Source organism: Neolamprologus multifasciatus, chromosome 7 (assembly GCF_963576455.1).
Source record: "Neolamprologus multifasciatus chromosome 7, fNeoMul1.2, whole genome shotgun sequence".
In the NCBI taxonomy this organism is placed as follows: Eukaryota; Metazoa; Chordata; class Actinopteri; order Cichliformes; family Cichlidae; genus Neolamprologus; species Neolamprologus multifasciatus.
Window position 1 is genome coordinate 16,704,795 of NC_140445.1, and position 16,504 is coordinate 16,721,298.

The 16,504-nt window shown below is 41.4% G+C and overlaps 2 protein-coding genes across 13 annotated transcripts in view; one reads left to right on the forward strand and one right to left on the reverse strand.

Moving 5' to 3' along the window:
* Positions 1–1,670, forward strand: part of ttll11 (tubulin tyrosine ligase-like family, member 11) — a 24,119-nt gene extending 22,449 nt beyond the window's left edge. The window contains exon 10 of the mRNA XM_085168650.1: positions 160–1,670. Within this exon, the coding sequence (XP_085024776.1) occupies positions 160–470 (311 nt within the window). The 3' untranslated portion in view covers positions 471–1,670. The remainder of the gene's footprint in view (positions 1–159) is intronic.
* A 2,086-nt stretch (positions 1,671–3,756) lies between these two features.
* dab2ipb (DAB2 interacting protein b) overlaps positions 3,757–16,504 on the reverse strand; it is a 209,580-nt gene continuing 196,832 nt past the window's right edge. For all 12 annotated transcript variants that reach the window (XM_085168636.1, XM_085168635.1, XM_085168637.1 and 9 more), the window contains 3 exons: positions 10,054–10,256; positions 9,863–9,950; positions 3,757–8,076 (listed from right to left, as the gene is read on the reverse strand). In XM_085168636.1, coding sequence (XP_085024762.1) covers positions 7,909–8,076; positions 9,863–9,950; positions 10,054–10,256 — 459 coding nt within the window. In that variant the 3' untranslated portion in view covers positions 3,757–7,908. The remainder of the gene's footprint in view (positions 8,077–9,862; positions 9,951–10,053; positions 10,257–16,504) is intronic.

Genomic DNA, 16,504 nt, shown 5'->3' on the forward strand with positions numbered 1-16,504 from the left:
TTCATAGTTGCTGAACAAAAAAAATGCTGTTGATCTTCATAAAGCTGCTAAGGTTCTTTAGGGAAATGTCAAGCTCTTCTCTGTGTTAGAATTGCTAGTTTATCACCTAGTAGCAGTATGAAAATACTGACTTAATGAACCTGGCCTTCTGCTTCACAGGGATGGGCTTGCAGGCGTTCATCGAAGCCTTTTTCTACTTGGCAGCTCGCAGGTTCAAATCCCTGGCACTGAGGGAGCAGGTAGTGTCACTGCTGGAGCTGTGCGAGTCTCAGCTCGGACCTCAGTCGGGCGTCGAGGAGAGGCGCTCTCTGAGCTGCAGCAGGGCGCTGCCGCGAACTGTCAAAACTCAGACGCCGTGCCTCGCCAACCCTCAGCTCAGCTCTCCGGCTCCCCTTCGAAGGGCGTCCAGCCAGGACTACCGGCATCAAAGATTCAAGCCTCGTTCGCTCAGAGCAAATGTGGAGAACTGATGAGAGGGAACTAGTCATCCAACCACCCCCCCCCCCAAAACACTGCCTTTAGCATTCTCCACAGGAGCAGAGGAGTTAGGTGTCCACCCCTCCTCTGCAGCCCCAGAGAAGGACGAGCCGATGCCCTGCTGGCTGACTCGCAGGAGCACTGTTCTCTTACTGATTGCTTTTTTCTTCAGAGGAGGAAGATGCCCGCAGGGGGTTGTTGGAATGGAAATGGAAGAAGATATAAGGAGGTCGGTGCATTTCCTCCCATCCTCCCGGTAGGATCATATATGAAGAACACGATCCGGTCAGGAGGAGGAAATGGCTGCTTTTAATTGACTTACTGATTCTAGAAGGCAGCTATATGCCTCCCTTTCACATTTGTCTGGTAACCCTTATGGTAAAACAAACTTTCTTTTCAGGGATAACATTAGACGCTCCACTTGAATCGATCCACACATCACACATAAAATAAGGAAAAGGGAGAATCCTCAGTGTATTATGTTCTTGAATTTGCACAGCAAATATTTCAGCTATATTACTTTTGCACAGAAATGGATGTGACTGGGCATTTGTGTGCTCACTGTTTGAACTTGTGTGTGTGCGCGTGTGTGGTCATCGCTGTATTTATTTGCGTTTAGCTTAGCGGCGAAAGCCTGTTGACAGTGAGCGGCTCAGCTGTGCGCCTTCGACGAGCCCATTGGCGATGAGTTAAGTGAATAAGTATTCAAAGGGAAAAAGGGCCGCGCGGCCACTTATCCTCTTTCAGTTCAAGCAGCTATTCCAGTCAGGCAGCCGCAAGACCTCCAGCCATTATGTTCTTTAGAATGTAGCCACACAACTGCCATTGGACGTAGATGTCTAGAAATTATTGCATGACGAAAATGTTTTACAGATTCTTAAATGAGATTTGGTTAGAAAACCGAATGCCTCATAATTCCAGAGTAACATGGCAGCTGCTGCTAGAAGGTCGCTTGTCTTTTTCTTTTATGCTAAAATTACTAAACCAATGAAAGAAGTGCAGTGTGGGCAGCTTGTGGAAAACAGACTGAACTAAATATTTAAGAGATTTCTGCTACACATACTGTAGGGCTAACTTATTTACTGTATTCATGATGTGAAGTAGATGTATGAGTTATTAAATACTGGCACATAACATGAATGACATGTATTGATAACACTATCAAACAAAATAAAAACATTTTGCTCTTTGAACTGGAGATGTGTGGGTTCGACCTGATATTAATGTACGACTCGTGTGTGCGCCATTGTTATCGCACCTGCGAGCGAATTCACCTGTGAGCTCATTAAAGGGCACCATTTGTTGCACATAATGGCACCGGGGTTGGCACTCTGAGTTGTTTACGCCGCCGTCTTCAACGAGGCTGATGGATGAATTTAAAAACGGCTCGCTTTTTACTCGCCTTAAGACGGCAGATCTGTTTCACAGCACAGCCATCTGCCAATGTTTCCTCGACCTTCTGTTGCAGAGGCTGCCAGTGCCAGCTGATGCTGCAGCTCCGCCATCTTTAGTCATCAGGGTTCTTTTGTCGCTGCTGCTAATAACCAGCGGTGCTCCGAAGCGCTTGCTCGTGACCCCAGTTGGTGTGTGTAAAAGCACAGATTGGAAGAGTGTCATTACAATTATATCTTTAAATTCAAGTTCATCACTCTGTGCTTGCCTTGTTAGTTGTTGTTCTGTGTTAAGAGCCAGCCTGTGGGTTTCTCGTTTATAAAATGAAAAGGCTCGTCACATACAGTACCGTGCAAAAATCTTGTGGCACCCCTCATTTCTTTATATTTTGCTAGAAAAATTGAGGATCGATGCAGGGTATTATTCAAATGTTCAAATATAAATGGAAATAACGGTATATGAAACACAAATAATCACACAACTTCAGCCTTTTCTCCATTTCCTTTCCTTAACAGTGGCATATTCTTCTTCTGATGAGGCTTTGGAAAACACCAGATGCATCAATTGGAGCTTTTTTTTGTTTGGTGTTTTTTTAAGGCTAGCTACTTCTTTTACTTCTTTTTATCTTGTACTTAATAACACAGTGCACACCATGCTGGAAAATGCCACATTTTCAGCTAATAGCTCTTTGGGAATCACTTTGTTGGTGAAACAGTACTTTAAGTCTGTCAAACTGTATTATCTTTGGCAATTTTCAGTATGTTGCGCTAATTAGCTAGGAAACCCCAACCATTAGCATTTGGGATGGAGCCTATCCCAGCTGTCATAGGGTATGGATAGGTCGCCAGATGATTGTGAGGAACACAGAAAGACACCAGTTTAGCTCAATGTGCATGTCTTTGGACTGTGGCAAAGAGCCAGGTACCTGGAGAGAACCCCACAGACACAGGGAGAACTCCACACAGAAAAGCCCCAGCTGGTTGCTGGATTCAGGATCTTCCACGATCTCCTTGCTGTGATTTTCAAAATTAAAGTTATTATGAATACAGAAAAATCTGGGCAGATTTTTTTTTTTTTTTTTTTTTTTTAACGAAGCATTTTAGTTAGATCAAAACTGGATTGAAGGGGAAATGATGAATGCGCTCCGCACTGGACGGGAAACCATCTCATCTGAAGCAGGTGACTTTTGTCTGGTGTTTTTTTCAACTTTTGGTATCTTTGAATCCTGAATCTGACCACTGGGCACCGGTAAGGCTAGTTGTTAGTAGTAATAATGCTTTTTTTGTAGTTTAGAGTTTTACAAGCCTGACATGCTGAACATGTGCCTTTGCTGCAGGGAGACACTTGTTCCACTTGGGCAAAAGAAATAAGTGAGCTTCACAGAGAACAAGAAGGCCTTTCCTGTAAAACACACCAGTTCGTGAGGTTGGCTGTTACAAATAAACCTAATACAATTTGAATATTACATTTCTATTTTCTTTCTGTTGCACTTAAAACAGTTATGAGGGGTTTTTTTTAAATATAACTTTCAGCTCACTTTACAGGAATTTCAACAAAATTGCTACAAGTTTCAGGCCTGTTTTAATTTTTTACCCGATGTGGGGAATGACAATCAGGCAGTATGTAGGTCAGACTTGCTGAGTGAAACAGACACTACTTAAACTATACTTCGACAAAAAAAGCTGCCTTTTCCTTTGGACCCTGCTACTGAGCATATGTTCTCTCTAGCTGTTTGTCATCTATCGCAGCCCGTCTGAGTATTTAATGACGTGATTAATCTGTTACGCTCTCACACTAAGCTCCAATTATTCTATCAGAGAAGCAGAATAAGTGTGATGGATACCAGCACGTGTGAGGTGATGAGACAAAAGACAGAAAGGCACACGATTTTAAAATAGCTAAATAAAACTTTAATAGGTCTAGTTGCAAATGTACATAAATTGCACAGCCACATTTTGTCAACACAAACTCCTCTGTACATTATTGTTTTGTCACTGTCGTCAAAGGAAGCAGAATCCAGCAAATACTTTATACTTTCAACATACTTACAAAAGTATTTTCTACAAGATAATAGAAAACATACAACATCTCTTACTTTATTTATAGCTTTATATTTCAATTCATCTTTAGTCGGATTGGCTTAACTGTGTGTTAAGAGTGACCTCATGGTTTCCTGATTTATAAAAGTAGACCATAAAAAAACAAAACAACAACAACAAAAAACCAACACAAAACAAAACTGAAACATGAGGAGTCGAATTAGAAACCAAAAACTGCAATGCCTCTTCTACTTGTATCCGTTTAAGAAGTACTGGTGGGATAAATGTGGCAACCTTGTATCAGTTTAACTTTTGTAAACTTCAAAGTGAGACTATGTGACTTTCATAGTTTAACAGCTACAGGTAAACTGCTAAAATACGTTTGTTTGTTTTTTTTGCTCAAAAGCATGAGCTATTTCTTAATTCAGAATAGCTAATGCTATTAAGCTAGTTACCGGTACATTACTAGTTGCTAAAATGCTAAGCTACGTACTACATTTTTTAACACCAAAATTCCAAATAATTTGGTCAAATAACAAATATCCCTCAACTTCATGGTGATTTAGTGCCAGTGCAAAGCTACTGATCAGTACGGTACCTTTTTTGTAAAACTGACCTGCAAACATTAGCTAACTGTAATCTTAGGTACATGATAACAGTTATCTTGTGTGTTATATTTTTTATATATGCTAATGCCCAAACCTATGAAAGAAAAACTGTATCAAAGTTATTCTTAGTTACTCTATAAAATCTGACTTACTAACTGACATATCATCAAATTAATTTTTTTCCCTTTAATGGGCTCCATATAAAGTAATTAGCCAAATAGTAGAGTTTTAAACAGTCGAGCATTTAGCAGAAATGCTAAGCTATCGAGCGCAACAGTGTCGCCCATGATTTTAATGGCTCTGGTTCCAGAAGTGAATTCCCATTCATTTTCTCCAGTGATGTTTCAGGAAATCCTTATATGAAGAGTTTTAAGCCTTGAACCAAGCCATATAACTGTAAAAAGATGATGTGGCTCAAAAAAAAAAAAAAAAAAGTGCAGCTGTAAAAGACTATACATAGTTACTTTTAAGAGTGAAAGAACTACTTATCCCAAATCTCAGCTTCCCCATCAAAGAGCTTTAAAAAAAAAAAACTTAAAAAAAAAACTTAAAAAAAACAGAATTTGATCCTTCTTCCTTCTTTGATGGATAATACTTATTGGGTTATGATATATCTCATAATCAAAATCTCTGTGGAGAATATGAATAAGATTCTTACTTCCAGAACCCACTGTTGACCTCTGTAGTAACAGTAACACCAGTGCACCACAGTCTGAAAACAGACTCACTAATGTGCCTTTAACCATAAAATGTGCCGAAAATTTGCTAATGGTACCAAACAGTCAGCAAATGCTACCAATGGAAACAGTACACAGCGTATTTATTGCTATCTAAATTGAAGAGCTGTTTCTACTTGTCAAAGTGACACAGTCTGACTTTCACCTATGCAGATATTTCTACAGGTGCTTAGACGTCGGGTGAGATGTGAAAAGTCGTGTGAACTCATCAGTCTGAGGCAATTTGTTCTGGTTCAGAGAAGGAGGGGAAAAGTCACATCGTTGAGAATCTCATACAAAATGTTGTGAATTCGCCATATCATAAAAATCTTACTTCAATTTTAAACTTTGCCACATTTTTAATCACCTGAAAAAACAACAACAACAAAAAAAAAAGCTAATTACAAACATCAACCACTGAACGTAAAAGTGCATAGAGCTAGACTGATGAGAAATACAGGATTGTGCTTGTGAATCTCGAGACTGGACTCGACTTGGCCTGTAACCAATGAAGAAGTACATCCCAAGAGTCAAACTCCTACTTTTTTTTTTTTGGCTAGCAATAACACACTCTAAATACAAAAGAAACCAACAACTTTAAACAGAGAACACTGAAAGGTTAAATTTGATTGTATAGTTCTACCCAATGAGGACAGATGACTTGACTGAGCTGTTTCATATTTACAGTATCCATAATGGTACAGCAGAGTCTGAGCACAAGATACATTTACAAAAAGCTCTGTTAACATTAGGTAAAAATAGTGTGAGCATTTTATTTACACTATCACAGGCTGCCCAGCCTTTTAATACACTCGGTTACACATCATATATTCACGTCATGTCTGAAAAAAGCCTCTCGTCATCATCATCACCATCATCATCATCATCGTTCAGCTAGCAATCAGAGAAAACAAATGGTGATACTGACGCTACTATTGGCTATAGAGCAAGGATGAAGCATGCGCGGCCTCACGCTTGATGTATAGTTTGTTACAGAGTGAGAAAAACAGCTACAAAAATATCCAAAATACAGAGATGGTTGGGATGGATGGAGGGATTAAAAGGACCAAACCCTGTGTTAAGACCAACTGTGAGTTAGCATCTTCACATTCAGAAGAACAAGATAAAGAAAGGCGGAAGTGAGTAAGAGGGGGGAGAAGGAAAAAAACAAACAAAAGCGAGACAACGATGATGTCACTGGGATCAACAGAGTCACAGTTTGGATGCAGCATACTTCATAACCACGGACAAATAAAGCATCGAGAGCGCAAAAAATGTAAGGACTGGGGGTGTGAGGGGCGCGCCTTGTAACGGCTCATCAGTCCAGTGTATAGTATGAGCGAGCGCGTTTAAGCGCGTCTCTCAATAGCTCTTGTGCAACTAGAGAAAATCAGAAAAAGACCACGCACAGAACTCGTGATTGATAATCTTTGCCTTCAAGAGCAGCGATGAGCACCGGGTGAGACCAGATTGCTCCTGTCTCTCGCGCCGTATGTAAAGGGTTACGCGTCGTGGGATTACTCTGAAGGACGACCGAGGCGCTCGCGACTGCTCGGCAGTGTGGCCTCCCTCTCTCCAGGGCTCCAAAGCAAGCTACACACGACAGTCTTTCCATCGGAAGAGAAGAAAAATAAAACTCGGAAATAAAGGGCTGCTTTTATATTTGAGATTATCAAATATAGGTATATGTGTGTATAATCTATAGAAGGAAAAAAAACTGCATACATCTATTTAAAATTTCATGAATATAGTATCACATAGAATTCCTTTAGTTAAGTGCTTATAATACATCTGTAACGCGTTTGTTTCTTTACAAATCCACAGTATAAGTTGTGCCAGTATAACTTTTGTTTGCAGAAAAAAAGCTGCTGGGGAGATGTGGGAGAAAGTCGAGGTGTGTTCCTTACTTAAGGCCTTTCATGTACCAATAGCTGTTCGCAAAGTGCACTACGTAGAGAAAGGAGAGGGGTGGGGAGGGGGCTGGTCAGGGGATGCTCAGGAACACACACTCGGCAGCGGAAAGGGAAACGTAGATTGTTTTGGATTAAAAATATCAATTTTCTTTTAATAAGCTCTTATTTGGTTCTTTAAAATAAAGCACTAGTAATCCTCTCGAGAAACTAAAGTGATAATCCTCAGTACGTGCTGTTGGTTTTGAAGTGGGTCCACCTGGTCATCAAGAGGGACGAGAAGAAGAACGAGAGAGGAGGGTTGCGAGGGTGACCGTGTCTGGCGGTCGTCACTGTGTTTGGGTATATAGTGGTTCGTCCCAGGCTTTGACAGCGGCGTGAATTGTCCCAGCAAACTACGTGCGTCCATTGGCAAACAGCTTCGAGTTCTATATATACACACAAGCTCCGCCCCACCTCCTCTGGCCATCACCCTCATAAATGAAGGCCGTCTGGTGATCTGTCTGTCAGCGTTGAAGTTCTGCCTTTTCTGGCTGGCCCCTCAAAAGAGTGGCGCCCTCACTCCTACACTGTCTCCAACAAAACAAAACAAAAGAAAAAAAAGGAAATGTCTGGCTTATAAAACAGACTCACACAGGCACACGCCTGCAGTCTCGCAGTCTTTCAAACAGACATGCATCCACGTATGCACGTAGACATCCACATGCTGAACAGCTGTACACACTCGGGCGGTCAACTCTCGCTCGGGGCAGACGCCGGGTCTTTCTTAGCAGTTGCTGCTGTTCCTAAATTCTCCATTTTCCGTGATCTGCAGTTTGGTGGGGTTGGTGGGGGAGATGCCGTTGCGCGTCTGCATGTTGTAGCGCTCCTTTAGCTGGCTGAGAGCGCTCATCAGACGGGCGTTGGCAGCATCCAGTGATGCTATGCGCTTCTCCTGTGAATGCACATGAACACAGTAAGACCCGGGAAAAAAAATCCAATATTACAGCTTCCTCGTCAGTTGGAGGAGAAACGTGACGTTCTTATTCGTCTCCATCCTGACCTGCTGATATCTGCTCTACAACCAAGCTTTATTAATGTCACGAGCTTGTTTTAAATGAGCGGAAACCTTTGGAGCTGGAAAGTGAAGCTGACACTGATATGCAAACTAACTGTCATGTTTATATTTTATTAAGGTTTAAGGTTAGATTGTCATGGGTGTGGCTGCTTCGAGTGACAGCTACGTCCTAACTAGGCTGCTAACTGTCTGCTTAGGCTTCCCATCTGCTTGTTGTACCAACAGCTCATGTAAGATAACTGAATTGAATACAGTTTTATTTATATAGCACCAAATCATAACTACAGTTGCATCGAGGCGCTTTATATTTTAAGGTAAAGACTCCAAAATAACAGAGAAAATCCCAACAATCAGGTTACACCCTGTGAGAATGCATTTGGCAACAGTTGGAAGGAAAAACTCCCTTTTAACAGGAAGAAGCCTGACAGAACCAGGCTTGGGGAGGGGCGGCCATCTGTGGCGACCAGTTGGGGCTGAGGGGAGGAAGACTGGCTATAAAGACCAAGACTGTCATTCAGTTTTAGTAGAAATTTTTATTTTGTTTTTGTATGCTATTAAGCATTAATTAGCATGTGTTTGTGTTGTGAAACTGAACACTATGGATGCAGCTTGCTAACTAAACTAGCACTGACTAACACCCTCGTCTATAAATATGGTGGTCTTTGGCTCCAAAAGACCAACCTGACAGCCAAATATGCTAATGCTGCTAGAGGCTTTAAAATGCAAATCCATAAACCAGTGGGTAGAATCACTGTGATTATGTCCATCTTTTACATACAGTCTTTTGTTGTAAATGGCTAATTTCAAACACGCCCTGTTCACGAGGCCTGACTGATCTCCTGTGGTGTACTCTGTGTAGTTTAACGCAGATAAAAACTGCATTTTAAAAAATACATCAACTTCCTGTCCCGGTCCACTAAAGCAGTCTTCACTCCCCGTCTTTGCAATGACCTTTTTTATTTGCCTTCTATCTGCGCTTGTGTACTGAGGCTGACAATTCATTGCCTTACTGCAGCGCACGTGTTTGTAGATGCAAACTCTCATTACTGTGTGTGTGACAGAGATTATTTGCCAATGCATGTTTGTGTCTGTGTAAACATCAGTTGCATTTCTTTGTCATTTCTGTGAAACACCTAAGCTACCAAGATGCAGATTTGCTCTTAATTGTGTGCTGGTGTTTGCACTTACAGCTCTAACACACACACAAGCAGGACGGTTTAATCCTTCTATACAGCCGGTAAAATTCATACCTGCACAATCATTCTCTGGTGACAGTTACAAACCCAACGACAAACATTCAAAATTCCTTAAAAATGCTCAAAAAGAACACAGTTTTTCTTTTAAGTTAGATTTTCATGCAATTTTACACAAATATGAACCACTGTGGATTATAGAGGTGCTACATGCTGACAGACAACCAGATAAGACACTTTTGTTTTATAAGGAGGAGTGGGAGGGAGCTGAGAAATTCTGCTCAGCCATCCAAGCTTGTCAGTGGCACAGCTAGACAGCTATGAATTAAACATCTCTTTGTATTTCAGTGACCCTTTGTTTCCTCATGTAGGAGAAGCAAGTGACAGCACATACAAATTTAAAACGCACAGATGAAAAGTATCCACAAAGCCATACGCAGCCCGTGGTGGGGTCGCTACGGTGGACTGACCTGTGCGTCGATGATCTTCTGTTTAGAGTCTACCACCGCCTGCATGTCAGAATGATCCTTCTTCAGCTCCTCCTCCACCGACATTAACCTGGGAAGATAAACGACGACAGGGCAGAGTTAGAGGAGCTGTGAAACGACGCGCCCCAAAATACATCTCAGCAAATCTGCCTCTTCTTCCTCCTTTCCCCTGCCTGCTGATGATGCTCTTCATCTGGAGGTCTTTGTCGTCCTGCTGTCTGCGCAAGCGCTCCTCTGACTCCTCCAGCCGGGCCTGGTACTCCATCAGCACCTTCTGGGCCTGCTCGTCCTGACCCTTCAGACGAGCCTCGTACTCCTCCAGCTTCTGCACCGACGCCCGTAGTTTCTCCTGCAGCACCGCGATCTCCTGCTGGTACTGAACAGAGAAGCGGAGCGTTGAGGACGCTCTCATCATCGCATTTTGTTATCAACGTTATCATCAGCCCTAGCAGCGGGGTCCCCTTCTTCATTACCACGAGACGAGAACAAAAAACGGCAATCTCTCAATCAGACCTGGGACTGTGCTGCTTTGTGTCTGAGATGGAGTATAATTTTGGTCTAGAGGGAATTACTGTGGGAAATTTTATATGGAATGTCATGATAGCACATTGAAAAACACTGATTGACATCACGGTGCCTTTGACGAGCCCAGTAAAGCTTTTATTGCCCCCCCCAAAATACTGAGTGGTGTTAGAAGATTTCCAAAAGCAGCCTCTGTTCTGGATCTGAAACCAATGACCTACTGAGACATGTAACTGGCAAAAAGAAAGAAAAATCAAAGCAAGAGAGAAGGGAGGAAAAAGGGAATTTTGAATGAATAAAGAGGAGGTGATAAGAAAAGGATGCAACCAGTGAAGCAGAAACTTCTCTTCAGCAAGTAGACTGCATATAAAAGACAGATGTAGCCACCATGACATCATATAGCTCTGAAATGTTTTCATAAAATTAACAGTGGGCTGTAAGCCCGTTTTCCCATACACTTATTTTTAAAATCAGACATGCTCAAAGTGGGATTCGCCCCCTGTTGGCGATTAGAAAGATTGCAGTTTTAAGGCTTATATTGGCTTTAAGACTCAGCAGCTATGGCCATCTTTAATACACAGCCTATGCGTCAGAGAAAAGGAAACAAGCAGAGGAATCAAACATTTTTTGACGTCTAAACAGTCTAAAGCTGGGGTGGGCAACATTTTTGGCAACCTGCTAGTAACTAATTCTTGGACTTGCATCCAGTCGTTTTTGCCTAATGATTGCCGGTTGCCAAGGCAGTCACCAACCAGTCTTTAAGACTGTGCGCTTAAAACATCAAAGATCACACACTGAGAAACCAACTACAAACACGACCTAAACCTGTGGACAGAACCTCTGACATTGCCATTCCTCAAGCCTCACTGCTAGTTTATAATAATATAATTTTATTTATATTATGCCGTATCACAACAATAGTCGCCTTGTTTATATTATAAGGAAAGGCCCTACAATAATAAAGAGAAACCCCTCAATCAGATGAACCCCTATGAGCAAGCACGATCAGATCCAATTACAAAGTGAGGACGTCGCTCACTCTGTACCCGTTCACTCTTATTTACCCATGTCACACTACTGCTTTCCATGGGGATATTTTCCCCATCAGCCCTCTTGTTCCCAGCAGTACGAGTGACCTCCATAGATTCATCGGCTGCTCTACCCTTTTTCCACTTCTCTCTCCATCTCTGATATCCCAGATGTTCTTGTCACTAGATCTCCTGAGAACAAATGACATCTGCTGTATCTGAAGTTCCTGTGTTCTGTCCTCAGTCCCTGCACTGGTCTGCTTCAAATGCAGCAAACATCGACCCAATGTTTTTCCTTATGCTGTCTTCTTACCGGCATTCTCACTTTCCATCTAACCCAAAGAAAATCAAGCAGCTGTAGCAGCTGTCAAACCTTTTCTGCTATCCACAGAAAAAAAAGAAAAAAAAAAACACCTCCTTTCATCATCCTCTTCTCTCTCTGTATGTGTCGAAAGGGTTAGAACATTTGTTCAAGCAGCTATTTTGACAAGTAATGTTTTGTTTTTCAATATTTATCACCATGAAGATTTTAACCCTGTGCCTTTGCAACGCGAAGCGCCGCTAAATATTGATGTATTTCAGCCAAAGACACAAAGAAGATCTGACTTATTTCAGTCATACTGTCTCCCTTTGCAGATGTGCATCTGATATTCAAGCAGGCTAAAAAAAAAATTAACACATATGAATATTGATAACACAGACCAGAAGAAGAGAGAGCTGGGGAAACAAAGGCGATCTGGACAGTAGTGATCGGATTTCCGGCTCTTTTTAGAGATCCGGCTCTTTCGGTTCGGCTCACTAAAAGAGCCGGCTCTTTCGGCTCCGAACGGGCTCTTCAGGTTGTTTTGTTGCTTTAATTAATTTATTATTAACAATAATATAAAATTATGCACAAAAGGAATTACTAACGTAAAAAAAGTGGTTTTATTTATATATGTTTATATATAAATATATGCGGTGGCCCCTAGAGACAAAACACGTACAAACTCCAAAACACATTTCTAGCATGAACTGAACTTCCAAAGCAGAGCTACTAGATCACTTAAATTACACAATTGAAAGCACGTGTGTATTGTTTGTGTATTTATACACAGGCACTCATATATATTCAAATAATTAAAAAAAAAAAAAAAGTTCATTTACCTGTTACTATCACAAACCAGATCCGGTCGTTGGTACTTGCTGGCTTGTGTAGCCACTAGGTAACAAAAGCTCAACACTGCGCCCTAGCATCCTGGAGCACTTCTGTTGTCTTTTGTACGTGTTTTGAGTTTTTATGTGCTTCTGAGTTTTTACGTGCTTCGGAGTTTGTACGTGTTTTTACGTGCTTTGGAGTTTGTACGTGATTTGAAGTTTGTATGTGCTTTGTCTGTAGGGGCCACCGTAAATATACTTTTATTTATTCACTCCACGTAAAATGTAATAAATAAATCATATAATACAAAAATCAACTATTCACATTTCAACTTTTAACTATTTAAATTTTCAGCTTTTTCCTTTTACAAATTTAAAGTGAAACAACACAAAACACTGCAAACCACAACACAATTAAATATAAATAAAAATATGAAAACAAAAAGAAGATGCACATTCTCTGTCATATGGACCTGCATGAATAAACTTTCTGAATCCTTTATCATCTGCAACTGAAAATAATTGTGGATGATTACTATACCTTTCTAATGTGACGTTGTTGTCCCTGGCTCTCTTTCTCTCCCTCTGGCTCTGTTCCTGTGCTACTGAGTGTAACTACCCCCCCTCCTCCCTATGCCCAGCGTAAAGCACAAGGCTCGCGTGCTGAGTGAAGCAGAAAAAAAGTGCGAGAGAGAGGGTGAGAGAAAGAAAGAAAAAAAAAAAACCCACGGGACAGCTCGCGATAAGGAGCCGGCTCGCGTCGTTCACGTCAAAGACCCGGCTCTAAGAGCCATTTCGTTCGCGAACGACCCATCACTACTGGACAGATGCATCAGTGCACCAGTTGTCCTGATGTTACATCTGATGGCATTCCTGGGTTATATTTCTATTATTGCTAACATCCGTGTATCTCTCACAGGACAGTTAAGTCAAAATAGAAGCCCAACGGAAAACACTGGAAGGAGGTTTGTTAAATTTTGGGGTTTTTAGACTAACCAGCATAGTTAAAAACCAAGAGTCGGTTTTTGCAGGAGGTTTCTTCCTGTTAAAAGGGAGTTTTTCCTTCCCACTGTCACCAAGTGCTTGCTCATAGAGGGTCATCTGATTGTTGGGGTCCGCTCTGTATCTTTATCTTGCAATATAAAGTGGCATGAGGTGACTGTTGTTGTAATTTGGAGCTATATAAATAAATCTGAATTGAACTGAATTTAGTATAATTAATGCAGCCCTGAAAAAAAAATACAAACTATAAATATTTTCAGTCCCTGAGTCAAAACTTTGCATCATTTCTTCCAGCAACTTTGAGCACCCATACTTTCTTAGGCAAGACCAGTTTTACAGTACTGTGTAAAGGTGTCAGGTTTTTGCTGGGTTTTTTCACCCTATTTCTTAAGGAGTTTCAGATACTGTATATCTGCTAGTAGATGCCTTGTCCTCCACTTATCCAGTTTGCTCATTTTTTTTTAGGAACATATTGCACACTGTGTCGTTATATGCCCAGGTTTGGGCTAGTGGGAATCACTGTGTTGGTGGAAAAAAATGCCATTTGTGTTGTCTTTGGCATTTAATGTAGATTAAACTGAAGAAATTGGAACAAAATGATGTGTTTTTGCAACAGGCTGCGTATTTATGCTCGAATGAGTCATAGGTCAGTTTGGAAGCAAAATATAAACAAGTGATGGATGGCTCAAGACTTCTGCACACGACTGTATAGAAATTCTCGGATGACTCTGCCATTGTGGGCTGTATCAGGGATGGACAGGAGGAGGAGGAGTACAGGAGTGTGGTGGACAGCTTTGTCGAGTGGCGTGAGCTAAATCACCTACAACTTAACATCACAAAGACAAAAGAACTGATTATGGTCTTTAGGAAGCAGGCTCCTCCTCCTAACCCTGTCACCATAAGAGGGGCTGATGTGGAGATCGTTGAGGACTACCAGTACCTGGGGGCACACTTGGACTGTAAACTGGACTGGACCAAGAACACCAATGCTGTCTTCAAAAAAGGGCAGAGTCGGCTTTTCCTACTGAGGCGACTCAGGTCCTTCAATGTTGGTAGGAAAATGCTGACCATGTTCTATCACTCGGTGTTGGAGAGCGTCGTGTTCTTTGCAGCAGTGTGCTGGGGAAGTGGGGTGAAGACAGCTGATGCCAACAGGCTGAACAAACTGATTAAAAAGGCTAGTTCTGTCCTGGGTGTCAGACTTGAGAACCTGGAGGTGTCTGAAAGGAGAATGCTAAAAAAGCTTCTTTCTATCATGGACAACCCCTCCCACCCCATGCACGCCCCCATGGTGGACCATCGGAGCAAACGCAGCAAAAGACTCATTGCCCCGAAATGCAGAACTGACCGCCACAGTAAATCCTTTGTGCCGGTGGCAATAAGACTGTATAACTCTTCCTCACTCTGTAGGTGATTCTCCTGAGACTATTACCAATGTTATTCTGTTCCCTTTCAGACCGTGCAATATTACCCAACAGTACCTTATTGAATATTTGTTTCATCCCTCCATCATACACTGCTACTCCCTTTATTCTATTGCACAATACTGTCACTTTGTAGAATCGCCTGCACTGACAGTTAAGTTATTTATTCTCCAGGATATAGTTATATATATTACTTCGTTAGAGTTATTTGATACTATGTCTTGCACTATCCTACTGTATATTACTGTATCCTACTATTCTTATTGTATATATTGTATATCTTATTCATCTGTTCCTCTGTCTCTCCTGCTGCTTTGAGCATGTAGATGATACATGTATCCCTCGGGATAAATAAAGTTATTCCTATTCTTATAGGAAACTTTAAATCTACATTTCTCAACCAAGCTGATCTTCTAACCTACTTTTCCTTCTGTGTCAAAATCATTTTCAGGTGCTGGGGGGAGTGAGCATTGAGTGATCCCAACAGGAGAAATTCATTAATCAAATTGATTAGATACTCACACTACTAACTAGATTGCCAGGATACCGTTGACACAAATTAAATTAACCATCGAGCACAAAATGTAAACGTATCTGTTACATTGAAACACACACTGTGCAGGTAGTCAGCAAATGCTCTATTTAAGTAAAAAGGCACGTAGCATTTATTTTTTACATGTGTCTATTATGTCCATATAGTGAAGACTGTATAGACCATTAGCTGCAGGAGTGTCTAAGCCACTCTCAAACAATTCCTGTCTTGTTAGCGGCTCTGCTATTTTAAGGTGGCTGTGGCTTTCTTTGTTAACACTGAAGTTATTGCCTTCTTTGGTCGCTCTCCCTGCCGGGGCTGCTGGCTTCCATAACGTACGAGCTACGCCGGAATGACAGGTTTGTATTCATTATGGATTTACAAAAAAATACATAACGAAAAAGAAAAAAGAAGAAGGGTGGGGGGGACATGCGACAAGCCAACCAAAGAATGGAAGCTGAGAGTGAACGGCTGTAAAGGTAGCTCAGCAGAGAAGCAGCGAACGTAGGCAGAGGAAGCAGCAAAAAGCCTCTTTATGTCCCCGTCTCTCACACCGATGCAAGCACACACAAGCTGCAAGACGTCTGTGTGGATGCTGCATGTGGATACACACACACGCACACGGACACACCTGGTTTGGACTAAAAACTCTGTGTTAAAGATAGCCAGAAAGGATTAAGGGGACATTTTTTTGTTTTTTCTGGAGGTGAAGGGAGATGTCTTTAAAGCAGTTTAACTCTCACACACACTTCATTTCTAGTTATTTTCAAAGTTTAGCTTTTTAAATGTGACAGAACTGCATAATAATATATAGACTAATATTCACAGCTTTTTGGATTTTACTAAAAAGGCTAACGCATTCATCAAGAAAATGAGATTAATGAAGCCGCTGCTGTCAGCACTGGAGCTTGTTGATGTTTTTGCCTGCTATATTTAGCTTCACAATTATTTGCTCATGATAACTACCTCCTGCTGTAGCTAT